This window comes from Eurypyga helias, unplaced genomic scaffold, assembly GCF_000690775.1.
Source record: "Eurypyga helias isolate BGI_N326 unplaced genomic scaffold, ASM69077v1 scaffold43755, whole genome shotgun sequence".
Lineage (NCBI taxonomy): Eukaryota > Metazoa > Chordata > Aves > Eurypygiformes > Eurypygidae > Eurypyga > Eurypyga helias.
Window position 1 is genome coordinate 3,837 of NW_010254172.1, and position 15,064 is coordinate 18,900.

Genomic DNA, 15,064 nt, shown 5'->3' on the forward strand with positions numbered 1-15,064 from the left:
TAGGTGGTCCTTCTGGAAAGGATCCGTTCAGTATTTGAGGGATTTGGCCTATGCCGTCTGTGCATCTCTGCAAAGCTGGAGGCAGGGCCATAAAAACACAGGCTTCGGTACCAGCAGCATTTCATTTGAAGGCCCTTTTGCTGCTCCAAGTTGTTTGCTGTGCAAACTATCGCCAGCAGTGTTACTCCATCAGTTCTCGTATGGTGGGAATCGCTGTGACTTTGCCTGTGGTACGTGGCTTTTCATGGCTCATCTTACACCATGCAGTCACATTGACTGACAGAAATGCGTATGAAGCCCAGTCACCCCGAGCACTGTATAAATCAGTAACTCCGCGTGCAGACTAAGTGTGGCCAGCACTTCATCCCAGACTTTCCGGTTTATGCCCGGACTAAAGCACCTCAGTGATGCTCAGTACCGCCCGCAGCACTCGCTCGTGCTGTTGGCGAGGCTGGTTTATGTCCATGGGTCTGTGCTTTCTGCCTGTGCCAGAGGCAGGGTGAGGGAGGAATAGGGTGTGCAGCACCCATTCTGGCACGATGAAAGGCTGAGAGAGTTGAGCTTGTTCAGCCTGGAGAAGAGGAGGCTCCGAGGAGACCTCATTGCAGCTTTCCAGTATCTGAAGGGGCTACAAGGGTGCTGGGGGAGGACTTTCTACAAGGGCCTGTGGTGACAGGACAAGGGGTAACGGGTACAAATTGAAAGTGGGGAGGTTTAGATTAAATATCAGGAAGGAATTCTTCCCGGAGAGGGTGGTGAGGCACTGGGACAGGTTGCCCAGAGAAGCTGTGGATGCCCCATCCCTGGATGTCTTCAAGGCCAGGCTGGATGTGGCTTTGAGCAACCTGGTCTAGTGCAAGGTGTCCCTGCCCATGGCAGGGGGGTTGGAACTAGATGATCTGTAAGGTCCATTCCAACCCAAACCATTCTGTGGTTCCATGATTCTATGATGCCGGCATGAGGCCAGGGCACAGATTCAGACCCTGGCAGTGGCAAATTCTGCCTTGACACGGCCCCTTTTGCATTTTTCTTGGGATTGTGCAGTTAGTGGAGATTCTTTTCTGCTGTTTGTAGTTGCTGTTCCGCTTTTGTTGTTTCTCTCCAACCCGTAGAGTCCTTACAACATCCTGCTCTCCACAGCCACTAGCTGTCTGATGGAATCTGTGTCCTGTATGAATGTGTGGGTTGACTGTAAGGAAAGGTATTGTGGTAATTAGTGTTTTGGTTTGGAGATTGTTCACATTTATTGTAAAGGAAGTCTGCTTCCATCCACCAGCTTCCTTTGTGGTTACGGTACCTGCCGATCCACTGTCTCTGACAAGGGGTGTATGAAGATGAGTACAGCGTGCCCAGGAAGTGGAGAAGGAGCTACTGATGTATATAAACGTTAGTAGGAGAGTCTAAGGGATAATAATTGTTTTTTTTAAGGGCAAATCCAGATCTTGTAGTTTGGTTTATGTAGTTTGGTTTCCTACTATCACCTCCACCCTTATGGGGTGGAGGTGATAGTAGGAAACTCTGCTGGCATTTGGGGAGGTTGTTGTCTCTGAACCAAGTATCTCGGAACAAAGAATGGAGCACACGAGCAAACACTCCACTGACTTCTTAAACAAGATCAGTCTCGTGGAGAGGTGTTAAGGAAGCGGTGAGCAGACTGCATGTGCATGCGTCTGTGTTATATTACACACGAACAGGGGAAGAAAGTGGTGCTTTCTGTATGCAGGTTTTGTGTGGAAGCTCACTGGATGCTGGGCCTTGACCAGTGCAGCAGAAGGGATCTGCCAGGTGTGCTGTGGTCGCCTGTGGGGACAATGGCAGGTTAGTTACTGAAGACACGTCTATGGGATCTAGGGCGCTACAAACACTTTATTGATGTGGCTATCCATTTTTCTCTTGTTTTCAGACAGACCCAGTGTCAACTTGGTATAAAGAGACCAGGATACTAGCTGATGGAAGGATATTTCTTAATGTGGAGCATAGGGGTATTATCAGTGTCGTTCCTCCTGTGTGTTTTGCGGAGATAACCCCTTGTGTGGGCCAGGGCAGGTTCTTCTTTCCCACTCCTTCGTGCCATGGTGGGTGTAGAGTGGGTCGTGCAGAACGCCTGCACCCACACAGGGATATTCATGTACCAGTGCGGAGCTTTTAGCATACTTAGACAATTCTTTGCTTGTCAAAACGCCTTTCCCTATGTTAATTGTACGGCACAAGGTGTAGGCATTGATCAGCTGTGCCGGGCAGCACGTGAATACACGGTGTGGTCCCTGCCCAAACGGCTTGAGCGGTGGTGATAAGGAGAGGGACAATGCATGGGCACGGACTGGCAGGCCCTGTGAGGGAGAGGGAGGAGCAGTGCCTCCACGAGATGGGAATAAATCCTGCGGAATGAAGGTGTAGGCTGAGCCCGATTATACAGGGAGCAGAGATTACGTGGCAGACAGTAAAGAAGAGAAAAACTGCAGAGAGGTAGTGCAGGGTACTTTGTCCACTGATTCTAGAGGACATGAACCCCACAGAAGACTCAGATTCCCTCCTGGACTTGTGAAATGCGTAAGCTTTGTGTAGAAATAACTCCTGTGAATGTAAAGCTGCTTACAAAGGAAGATTTCCATTGGGTTTTAACTAAATAAAGTAGGGAAAAAGTGATACAAGAGAGGAAGAACAATGGCCACTTTTTTTAAGTTTAATCAAATCTGTGTATTTTTGTCAGTTAGAAAATTTATTGCTAACATTAAGATTTCCTTCTGAAATCCTTAGAAGTGGTTTTGGGTCCAAAACCACCTGTGAAATGGCTATTACTAACAATTAAACTCATTTAAACATTGTTCCTTCCATGTCAAAGTGTAATTCGTCAAAAATGTTTTGGCCTCAGTTTGAATAGATGAACACATATTAAACATTTTTAATGTTAAAAATAAGTTTCAAAGTGGGAAAAATGTTGGCATTTTAATGAAAATAACTTTGAACGATCAAATTTTTTTATTTAGAATAGGAATTTCACAATTTTTTTCCCTTGGAATAAGATTTTCAAAACTTAGGGAATTACAGCAAAGTGTGATTTTTAAATAAAAGGCATTTTTCTTCTGAAAAATCACTTTTTTAATCTAAGCACAAACATGTGTTTAATTCGCCTCAGGTACCATACGAATTCCCCAGCAATGTGGGTTGGTTCTCACGGTTCTGATCATCAAGAGATGGGCAATATGTTCACCGATCATCAGAGAGAGACCCCAACAGGCACCTTTCTTAGCATCCCCTCCTGAAGCCTGTGGTGTTAACTTCTGCATGGCCCTGCTTCGCTGTCCTCATTCATCGAGCAGCGTCATTGGTATCCAGAGCAGGACTTGAGACAAGCAGCCAGGGTGCCCTCACACCTTTGAATGATCTCTTGTCTTCTTTCCACCAAGTATTCCAAACCCAGCTTATTAGGAATTGAGCTTATTTTCCAGTTACTAGTCAATTCACCTCAGGGAATTTCATTGTGCGTCTTCTGTCGCAGAAGGAACTGGGAGGGTAACAGTTCTCCTTCCAATTTCTACCTAAATTCAATCACTGAAATTATGGTTTTATTTAATATCTTCCATTTTATCCCCAATTTTAAGGAAAAAAAAAAAAAGTCCCTCCATCTGGGGTGTAAACCCAGCATTTATTGCAGTTTTCCTCATGGAAAATCATTTTGCTTCCATTCGCATTGTTGGGTCTGACAAAACGCACAGCAATCCAATCTAAGTTTCGTATTGAGAAATCCAACAGCTCTTTTTCCCCCAGTGCCAAAAGGCAGCAGAGCTACGATCTTGGAACTGTAGTTTAGTGCAGAGTATTCATGAGTTGACCTGCAGTACAAACTGGTGCCAGGGCTCTTTGCAGCTGGGAGAATTACCATGCTTTCAAAATGACTCATACCCTCTGAAAAGGAGGAAGGAGGCATGTGGAGTCTGAAAGGCAAAGACAAAGCAGGTTTGAAAGACTGAGCCAGGGAACACCAGGCAAACACGTATTGAAGAGACGGGTGAATGCTGGGTTGTAATTCCATGGAAAATATGAAGTAGTTGAGGAAAGATTAATCTCTCCTGCTCCGTTATTCTTTTATGTGAAATATTGATGTTTCGTAGAGCTGCAGTGGAAAGCAAAGTGTGATCAGAGACAGGAAGGGCTGAGGATAATGGGATCTGACGCCTCTTTTCCCTGGGCTGGTGTTGCACACCTGGTCTCGATGGTAGTCCTGCCTGAAGCACGTGCAGTGTGGCTGAGGGCCAGCTGACAGGCCCACCCGTTATTTAAAACCAGCACGGTACATGCTGATCGTCCTCTTCTCATCTTCCTCGGCCGGGAAGCCCATCTTACGAGGGGTTTTGGATGAGCCTGCTCCTTGGGCTCGGGGGTGGTAGCCTGAGGAAACCTGCCTGCCAGCCTTCAGCCGGTGCCCCCTGTGCGGATAACCTGGGACCTGCTGTGCATCAGCAGCTCTGCGTATGGCAGGGCAGGTTCCTTCTCCACGGTTCGTGCTGCGCAGTGTTGCTAGCTGAGGCACTGTCTCACGTGGGCTTGTGTTGCTGTAAGGCCATTTTGTCATCTTCAGTCTTCTGGCAACTTCCCAGCTGCACCTCCGAGCTGACAGTGTGCCTTCGTGGCACGCCGAGCTTGCCCTTCATCCTTCCTGGTGGCCTCCCCTTCCTGGACCTTTGCCAACGAGGTCCTTGACTAAACTGACAACACGCATTGCCTCACTTCTGCCTTAACTACCTTTCCCACTTCCCCTTCTTGCTTCTCACAGCCTGAGCTCTCCATGCTGCAGCTCCGTGCCCACAATTCCACCAGTGAGGCTGAGCACATCTGCACAGCAGGCACATACATGAGCGTATACAGCACATACGTGTTGTGCTGCTCTGCTTCCCCCGTCTGCTGTCGTTCCTCCACACTCTGCTGGAGTCAAACTGTCACTCAGCCTAACCTTGTCCCTCCTGGTTTCCTTTCCCTTAGCCACCTCCTTCTCCTGCTTCTTTCCTCCCAGGTAATCCCACGGAACAGCTGTCTGTGGCAGGGTTTGCCTGAACGAAGGGAAAGCAAGCCTGGCTGCTTTGTGCTCTGCGCAGGAGAGGCAGATTCCAAGCAGGCAATGCAAATTCCCGGTGTTTAGCCACAAGCTCTAGTCTAGGTTCCTCACACTTTCATTCTACGCGACTTTGATCATTGTCTGCAGCGTCCTGTGACACGAGCTGGGTGCTGACAGGCCCGGTGACTGCCCATGCCCTGCAGAGAGCAGGGGGAGGGCTGCCAGCGCCCTGAGGGTGTTGGGGAGGGCTGCTGTGCCAGGCTGCCAGCGGCTGGGGGTCTTGCGGCCAGACAGACTTCAGCTGGGAAAGGTCACAGTGGGAGAGGCAGGGAGAAGGAAAGGGAGGACGAATAGAGGTGTCCTGAATTGCTTCATCAGATTAGCAGGATGGCAGGAAAGTTTTTCCTGTTGTGCTTCATGCCATACCAGTTCTAGAAATAGAAATAGAAATAGGTCACTGTTTTTCAGGGCTTTCAGTCTGGCATCCTCAAATACAGTCAGTTCTGCTACACCACTTTCCCAGAAGGGGGGATCCCTGGATGGTGGAAGAGGCCTGCTGTGATTAACATGGGTACCCTGTGGTGAAGAGCGAGCCAGAGTGCCCTAGTTGTGCACAAAACCCTCTCAACTATCCAAAATCCTAAGATTTTGGAACACTTAGGAAACAAGGGCTTTTTACAAGAGGAGGGAGTATTCCATACCTCTTTGGATTCAGGTAATGGAAGCCTTGTGGTGTATCTCGCCTTGTTTCCATGTGGGCACTGCATTGCCGTGCCATTCTGCTGCTGCACGGCAGTTTGATGGTGGGGCTGGGCATGACCCAGCGTTGAAGCTGACCAGCCTTGGGTCGTTGGTCTCTCACCACAGAAACTGCGGATGTCAAGCCAAAGTGCAGTAGAATTAATTTAACCAGAAACAGCCCTATAAAATCACACCAGACCAATCCTTCCAGGTGTTTCTACAAACAGAATTTGGAATTTGTGTCCCTACGATGCCAGTTCAAGGAATAACCTACTCTTGTGCCTGTGCACCGGTACGTGATACCCACCGAACTCATGCACATGGGACACTTGGCATTGTCTCCTGTCTGCATTCAGAAATGTGTAAACGACATGCTGAAGCCCATTTCTGTGATGTGTACACATGATTAAAGAGCACTTTGGACAGTTACGATGTATCACCATTAAGTGTCGGTGCCTACATGGCTGGTTGCAGTTACAGGTTTAATGTTTGATCTTGGTTTTTAAACACTGATTTATCTTTTTTTGAAAACTCTTGCAACTGCGTGTCAATTGACCACCTTTAGAAAATACGTATGCCCATTTTAGAAGTAATTTTAAACTTCAGGTTTCTTTTATTTGCAGGTGCCAGGGCAAGATCTGCACTTTACTGAGCAGTGCCAGGAAAGGGTTTGACAGCTAGAATGACCTGCTGCTCAGCATTTAATGACCTGGAATCACATACAACCCCCAGCACTTCCCCAGTATTCATTGTGGGCCTAAATGACAACGTTGGAGACTTCAGAGTAAGATGAGCAGGATGAGCAGCAGAAGAGTTACCCTTGTGAGCGTGACCCCATGTTGATCCCACCAGACTGACTCTTCACAAGTCAGTGGTTTGCTGCGTGAGAAGCTCAGAAAAGCAGGAGTCTTGTCGCCTTTTGAGAAACCCCACAGATCCTTGCCTAACACAGAAGACAACATGAATGTACAAAATGTGTTTAAAACCCAGGGAGGTATTTCCTGCCTACGGGATTTGTCAGGGAATGGTGGGGACCTACTTCACTTCAACAGAATGGTCAATGTCGGTGCTGTAAAAGCAGAGAAGTACTGCAGCAGCAGGGTGTGCTCCTGCCCTGCACGTGCACTCACAGGTCACACAGACAACCGTTTCCTTGACATGGAAGATGCTGTATCTGGTCAGCCTCTGGCAGATGTCCAGGACTGTGAAAAGACTGGGCTTAGTACATCTCTAACCACGAATACCCTGTTGGGTGAGCAGGGAGGTACTCCTGTTGTAAATCACAATTATTTCATAAAAGGTGATGCTGAAATTTCTGCCACTGTCCTGGAGATTAATGCAGAGATGATTCCAAGTGTGAGCGATGACTTTTATGATCACAGCCTGGAGTATTTTGAATGTTCAGATGTGCTGACAGAGCACGAAAATGAAATCTGGAAAGAGAAATTACAGTTTTTATTAGAAAGTGATGATGAAGATAATTTAAAACTGAGTAAGGATTGTGATGGGTGTGCTTACTTCCTCAGTGAAATGCCTTGTCTGTTCCAAGTGTCAGATAACACTACGCCTATGGATACCACCATTGGCTTCTGTGGTCATCACTCAAAATTCAAAGGAGTAAATGTAAGGAGAGACCCCTCTATGTACAGCCAGTCACCTCTGCAGACAGAGATGACTCTCACTGTTGGACACCACCGAGATAAAAGTCCCCCTTCGAAAGACAAAGAAAAGGGAACTGCGCCTGTTACATCTGCAGCTGCGGAGAATGAGCATCCCAAGACTGCAGAAGAAAATAACGGAAGTGGCCACTCGGCTGCAAGTTTCTCAGCCGACACATCAAAAAACCAGGATAACATATGTGCCAGGGCGGACTCCTCTACGAGTGGCAGAGGTGCTGCCTTGGCAAACCAGCCTTCGGAGATGATGGCAGAAACCGGTATGGACAAGGACCTGCTGGGTGAAGGCTCGTTGCTGCTAGAGGAGGAGGGAAGAAATTTTCCAGAGGAAAATGCAAAGCATGCTGTCTGTACCTTAACAGAAAGTCTAAGAAGAAATCTTCTGAAGCTGTTAAACCCTAAAGAGCTTTGCAGATACGTAAGTAACATCGGACAATCTTTTCAGACGGCAGCAGAGGCGAGGGAATGCAGCGCTTTGCTTCCCAGTCGGGAAAGTGTCCACTCAGAAATCCCCAAGGAGACAGAAAGCTCCCAGATGCAGGGTGCTTTGTGTCCTACCGAAGAGGCAGATAATGACTGTTGCTGGGAAGGAAAAAGGACTTGGGGCCTGCCTGAGCAAAATCAGACACCAGATGAAAACGTCTCACCCAGGGTAAGTAAAGTGTTTATCGTTTAATTGAAAGAGCGGCTCTACTGAGTGGAATACATTTTAGCTGTCACACAATAATGTACAGTTTGAATTACTTTGAAAGGTACTATTCATGTGCTTCTGAATGACAGCTGCGGCTGGGAAGGAAATCTGGTTTTGAAAAAGGCCCAAATAAACCATGAGCTGATCTAATTATAGTGTGGGACTGATAACAGTAAGAGGCACTAATGGGGCCCTGGACAGCTGGGTAGGGAAATCTGATATGTAGGCTGTTGCACAGGTCTTACCAAAGTAATGTTTCTTTCAGCCCAGAAGGTTTCTCAATACCTATTGTGAGCAGAGAACGTTTTGAATTACTTGGTTTTCAGTTAATACTCAAAGATCAAAATTGTCATCCACTTACCTTGCTGGAGATCTAAACAAAATCCAAAGGGGTTTGCTCTGCATTTGTAACATGGAGGGGAATTTAGTCCAGAGGTCATGTTACAGAGGTGAATGGAGCTTTGCTTTTAAAAATAAAACAATGGAAGACTCAGATATTCCAGCTGAAATGTAAAAGCCAGTTGAGAAGAGGAAACCCAAAGTGATCCAACGCATGTTATGCTGTGGGGAGGAAAGCATCTAGGGAGGTCAGTAGAGTTGTCCAGACAGTTAGGGTGCTCCGTCAGTTTTCCTAAGTGGGATAATTGGATCAGACTTTTTATTTCACATAGCGAACACTCAAGATATATAAATATATTTGCATATTAAGTCAGGAATAACCTACTTACTGATTTGACAGTGTGTAGCCAATTGGACAGAAAAAAACAGTTATGACAAATAAACATAAGCTTTTTCCAGTTCCACATGCTGTTCTTCATCTACATTATTTAACCAAAATGCCTCCCAGTTCTGGGTAGTAGTCTGACTTGAATCTCTCCACTGGGTGTCCTAGGCAGTCAAAAATCACAGAATTCTTCTGCCTGGAAAACATCCAAAGGCTTCTCTGTGTTGTGGTTTAATCACAGAGCACAGAATGTTCTCATGATGGGGAATACCCCGCACTGACACTCACCTGCTGAGAATTTCGTGACTGTGTGTATGACCCTGGCTCGCAAGAGGCATGGTTTCATTTGTTCCCAAGGGCACCACAATATTTTCAATCCCACAACCCTCTTGGCAAAGAGCAGCTGTTACATTACAGTAAGTGCTGTGGCCAAGTTTCAGGTCTTGCTACCTGCAGTCAGTATTTCATCTCTTTGTGTCTCTATGGCCAAAACTTTATGTGAGATAAAAATTAAGTAGGAAAGAAGTGTCGGTGTGCACAGAAGGACTAGACATGGACACAACTCACACCCCTGCTTTTAAACACGCGTGAATGAAGACGAAATTTAAGTGCAGGTTCAAAGTTATGAGGTCTTGAAAAGGAGCCAAACAAAAGCATCCCCTCTGGAAACAACACAAGGAAAAGGTTTGCCATGTGCCATTCAGGAGTGGTGCTCTGCGTAGCCTTCAGCCAGCACCCTCAGCACAAGCACTGCTGTCACTCCTGGGGCGCAGGGCCCATGTCTGTGGCCTGCTGAAGGCCCGCTGGCGCTGGCAGGCTCAGAGGATTCCAAAACGCTTCACGTTGGCACTGATACCTTGGGAAGAATGGCATGTGGCATTTGTGGATTTCTGGAGCATTTGTTTTCTGCTGATTAGATCTATCATTTGTCCTGCCATTATTTTGTTTTCACTCATGTCAGAGCAGCCTCTTCCCATAAAATTGGAGAGGTACTCAGTTTGACCTTCCCAACATACATTTATTGACTTCTAGATAATTTTAAATTTTATTGTACGATAAGGAGAGAACCAGAACTGCCACAGAACTTCCAAGTCACTCAGTCCAGAAACCAAGTGTCACAATGCGGGGGGAGGGTCCGTTTCTCAGGTATGGCAAAGGGAGCAGAGAACAGCACCCAACTCGGCTTCTACTGCAAAGATCCTTGTGGTGCTCGGAGGTGCCTTAAAAAAAATGACGTGGAAAAGACTCATTTGAACTCCAACTTACTTTATTTCTTTTATCAGTCAGCAGTAAAGTGATTTAGCTGCCTTTTCTGTCCTTTGCTTTAGCACAACCTAATGCATTTGACTTTCTTTAATGTTCTGAAGGTCCCAGATGTACATGTTTATTTAGGAGATAGTTATGATGTGCTGGTCAGTTTTGTTATCAGGATGTACTGATAAGTAAAGAGAGTGCTAGTATGTCGATGGACTCCAGCTAACAACACAGAGTTTCTGCAGAGCAGAAGTGTGTTTTGTTGATATTGACACAGAGGGGGTTGTGGCTGCTCCCCAATCATACCACAACCACCTCAGACCTTATTGTTACTTGCCACCTCAAGGGGTCAGGGGTGACTAAAGACAAATTTCCCTTGCAGCTTAAAACCGACTAAAAGATGCTCATTTCTTGTTGGGAGTCTTGTTTGGATGCACGTAGCTTGGCAGGTACAGAGTGCACTCTCTGAAACTGGTCAAGACTGATACCTGTTAGGAAAGCATTTTTGTGAAACTTCAGATAGCAATGCCCAGGATGGAAGCAAAGGAGAAGGCAAGCTCCCAAAAAACTAGCCTGGGTAGATCCAGGCACGCCTCAGTTCGGGTTATGTAATAATTACGTAACTGGTGGGACATCGACTGTCAGCAAAAGGCATAGACATGACTCTTTTGGTTTATGTATTTTATATTAGCTGTTTTGAACTAGTTGGACTACATGAGTCATTGATCTTCATCTTGATCAGGTTGTATATTTCTCAGCATTTGGATGCAGATCTGAAACTTGCCAGGCTTCAGCCAGGAGTTTGGTTTCAATCCACTGGGGTGATAGCTGCAAGTCAGAACCCATTGACAGGTATTTACAAAATCAATCAGGTACATTTCAAGCTGGGACTCTCCTTCAGGCCTGTGCCAAGCAGCAGTTCTGATTGCTACTTACGTTTACTTATATTTCCTTGTTTTCTTCTTTGTAGAATCAAGATCCTAATCTCAAAATCTTTACCCAGAATTGCGAGAGACTGTGTACGGAGCCTGACATAGGAAAGGAACTTGTGAGAGTGACTTGTGAGACTGGAGGAGCCATCCATCCGGCTTCAGAAACGCTCTGCACTGAAAAGACATTGCAAGCAAAAAATGCCAAAGTACAGACCTATTCCCAGCACCGTGCTGCTTGTGAGCAGAGTGCGAGTAGTCACCAGCAAGTCTGCTGGGAACAAGGATTTCATGTTATTAGTAATGGCCACAAATCAGAGCGGGATGTTTCACCTTTTCCTTTAGGGGATGTGGACTCTGCTGTTGATAAACAGGAATGTGTATGTGCTGCTCTCTCCTCTGCAAAGCTATGTGATGAGCCAGGAGAGGGGGAGCAAAGGTGCAGTTTTGACTCACATGGCAGCAGTGACACAGATACCCTCCACAGTCTGTCATGCGCTGATTCCCTCTCTGAGGCTAATCCCAAGTCAGTCATGGAATCTGGAGAACCTGAGTGCAAAGGAGATGCTGGTATATCTGCAGTGCATGACAAGCTGTGGAAACTTCTTCACGAAGATGACTCAGATGACCAAATCCCGTGTGAAACCCGGGGTATCACAAGTTTAGAAATTGGGCCAACAGACACCAAAGTCACAGAACTGAACTTTGTGCAGGAGACCTGTTCTGGTCACCCTTTGCCAGTACATTTGATGGAAGAACTGGAACCTGAGACACAGCCAACTAGGGCTCAAAGAACAGAAGAAGAAGACTGCAGTGCTTCTAATATCCTCCTTAAAACAGATGAGGCATGTAAGAGTGTATCCACAGAAAACATTTGTCTTGCACAAGTGGTAGAAACAGATGGTGTATGTCTAGATTCTAGCACCAGGAATAAAATGGAAACACCACCCATTTGTGTTTCAGCAGACAGTGTCATCTTAAGCACAGGCGAGTGCTTGGAGCAGGACCCAAACGCAACGTTAACAGGCAGTGATGCATCCATTCAGGTGGCTGTTGCTTGGGAAGGAAAGCTTGCCTTTAACAACACTTCCCAAACTTCTGATGCTGATGCTCCTCAAAGATTACGAAATGCTCAGAGTGGTCATTTAGCATGTGACAAAGAAAGCCCAGCTTACCTGTCAGCAAAGTCACACGTGACATTTGGACGGTTACTGCATACTGCGCACCATGTACCCTTGATAGATGGGTCTGTAACTGGCAACGGGAGGTACCTCAGAGACGCTTACCCAGCAAGAAAAGGACTGGCTTGTTTCCCTGAAGAGAAAGACATTCTCCCCAGTGAAAATACCCTTCAGTTCACACATGGAGAACACTTTTCTGTTAACACCATACACAAAAGCTATGAAGGGAATTTACAGGAAAAAGGAAATCACTCAGACTTGAGTGCCCCAAATGACACTAATTCTGACAGCTACAGTCTGTCAAAAAATGATGACTGTCAAGAATTTCAAGTTGTTTGTGATGCACTGAAATGCAGTTCCCAAATTCAATCACCTGATTTAATTAAGGCTTCTGAAACCGTAACATGTAAGAGTCTACCCCGAAATGCAGGCCAACTGACAGAAATGGAAAATCAAGAGGTGGCATTCATCCCCTCTTCTGAGGATACACTTCTAAGAGATCTTTATGTAGAAATGCCCAGATACAAACGATGCAAATCAGGAGAACAGAGAGTGAGCTGCATAGGTGATGAACAAAGGGCTGACACTTCCTGTGAGTCAGGAGTTAGTCATGGTTCAGGGAGTGAGGCTGCACTTTCCCCTCATCATGCATCAGAACATGCATGTTTTACTGACAGCCCCTTCAACTCTGGTGAGGACTTAAAAGCGGATTCTTCCAAAAAGCACACCTATGCCTCTGGAAGTGTAACGTCACCTAGTTCCCTGCTGCCCAGAAAGGCTGAAAATGAGTCCCACATCATGGCACGTGAGGGCTGTGGAGGCAGGGGTCACAGGCTGGGCATCCAGGAGCTGGATGGGAAGGAGCCGGTACCATTCATCACACCTGTGAGCCAGGCAGAGCAGCTCCTTACCCACGTGTCAGCAGTGGGCTGTCCTGGCACGGGAGGTGATGGAAAAATGCAATCCACACAAACTTCAGTCAGAGCAGGTGAAAATGAGAGTAGGGTGGGAACTTCCTGCAAGGCACTGCAGGATCAGTGCCACAGGGGACTGGGAGAAAACGAGGAGGAAGCAGTCGTGTGTGAAAATAAACGAGCAATGCAAAGAACTGTGGAATGTAACCTGGGTGAAGCTGAAGCGAAGTCTCCTTCTCACACCTCTGTGGGCTGCGAGGCTCGAGGACGGGCTGTGAATACTGGCACTAAGCAGCCTGCTCCTGGCTTGGTCTCTGCCAGTAAGCTTCCTGAGGTTGATCATCCAATTATGTCTACTGCGTATGATAACGATGAAGTTATGACATCAGAGAGTGCAAGAAGTCGTTTGGTTAATTTGCCACCAGTTGATTCAGGGAACAACCAGTATTTTCAAGAGAAGCCACCCTGCAGCAGAACTCAGCCATTCTCCTTAGCGCTGGCCACACGTGAACCATTCCCCATCACTGCGGACAGGCCAAGCAGTCAGGAAGGGTCCGAATCCACCCAGACGTCCCCCGTTGCTGAGCCTGAGCCCATCAGATGCAAACAGCACACAGCGAAGAGCGGGCAGATCGCTGCTGGAGCTAAGAAGAAATTGCCACCAGCAATGCTGTCAAAAAAGCCGCGGCTGGAGGAGAGTAGCGATGCTGGCAGGGATCCTAGCTGTAGTAACACGGCTGTGAAGGGTGAGGTGGGCATGACTCATAAAGAGGATAGAAAAGAACAAAGGAAACTAATTCTGAAAAAGGATAGCAAAGGTAAGAGAAACCTGGTTTTCATTTCTGTCCTTTCCCATGGGTCTGGCTGCAGTACGAAATTCAAATTCGTTCAATGTGCCGCAAGCCTGTTTGGGCCACATCACGTCAGCTAGAGCTGTCCTGCCCTCACCGATTATAGTTTCCAGCTCTGTGAACTCAGTAGCTACTGCCGTCCAATGACAGAGAGTGGAGCCCTCCCTGGCAGCCTTTTCCTAGCTGCAAAATGTACCACACCAGTGTCCTTCTCAACCTGTTTGAAATAGGTACCTCTCCCTTTGTCTGCTGGAGTGACTTTTCAGGGACATGCAGCAGTGGTACCACACAGCTACACAGGGCACAGCAGCTGAAAGTCCAGGATTTGCTGGTTGTTACGTTCCCGCAGGGCTGCGTTCCCCATTAGCCTCCTACGCTGTGGCTCCCAAACACAGTTAACTCCTTGGCTACCAGATGGTTTTGTCACTGTCATTACTGGGGTGCCACTGGCAAACATCATGTTTTAGGGTACTACTGACAAATGTTTTGCAGGCCCGTCCGGTGGCCGGTGGCTAGTCGTGCATTCCGTTTCACCACTGTTGGTCATGAAAGCCTCTGATTAACTCAGCAATACTAAGCTGACACAGAAAACACATAAATGAGATTCAGGTTCCTGTCAGAGTCTCTAGGAGGTTGCTGACATGTAAACCACGATGCAGACAGGAGTAGCAATAGCGTACCGCTAGACAGACGAGGTATTTGTAGTTTCTGTGAATACTTTGTGAGGACCAATGTCTTATTTTCACCTCTTGACATTTACATTTATGTTCACATCATAAAATAATTTAATAGATTGGAGCAAGACTGAACAGTGACTAAACTATGAAGCTCTTCAGAGATTGTAGTTACAGTGGGTCTGGTGAGAGTTCTACTTTTCCAATCACATTTTTAAAATACCCAAACTTTTCTCCTTTCAAAGATGTCCTTGCATGGTTTAACTCCAACCAGCAAAACGCCACAAAGATGCTCTGACATCCCCCCTCCCCTCCTTCAGTGGTGGGGGAGAGTCGGGGAAAAAAGGCAAGGAAGTGTGCTGGATTCAGCCAGGAA

General features: G+C 46.8%; 1 protein-coding gene across 1 annotated transcript; it reads left to right on the forward strand.

Moving 5' to 3' along the window:
* Positions 1-6,646: 6,646 nt before the first annotated feature.
* LOC104510609 (alpha-protein kinase 2-like) lies at positions 6,647-13,981 on the forward strand (the record flags this gene model as incomplete). The annotated part of the gene is made up of 2 exons (XM_010152907.1): positions 6,647-8,122; positions 11,110-13,981. Coding segments are annotated over 2 exons (4,348 nt in total), but the record flags the coding sequence as incomplete, so codon positions are not given.
* Positions 13,982-15,064: the final 1,083 nt, after the last annotated feature.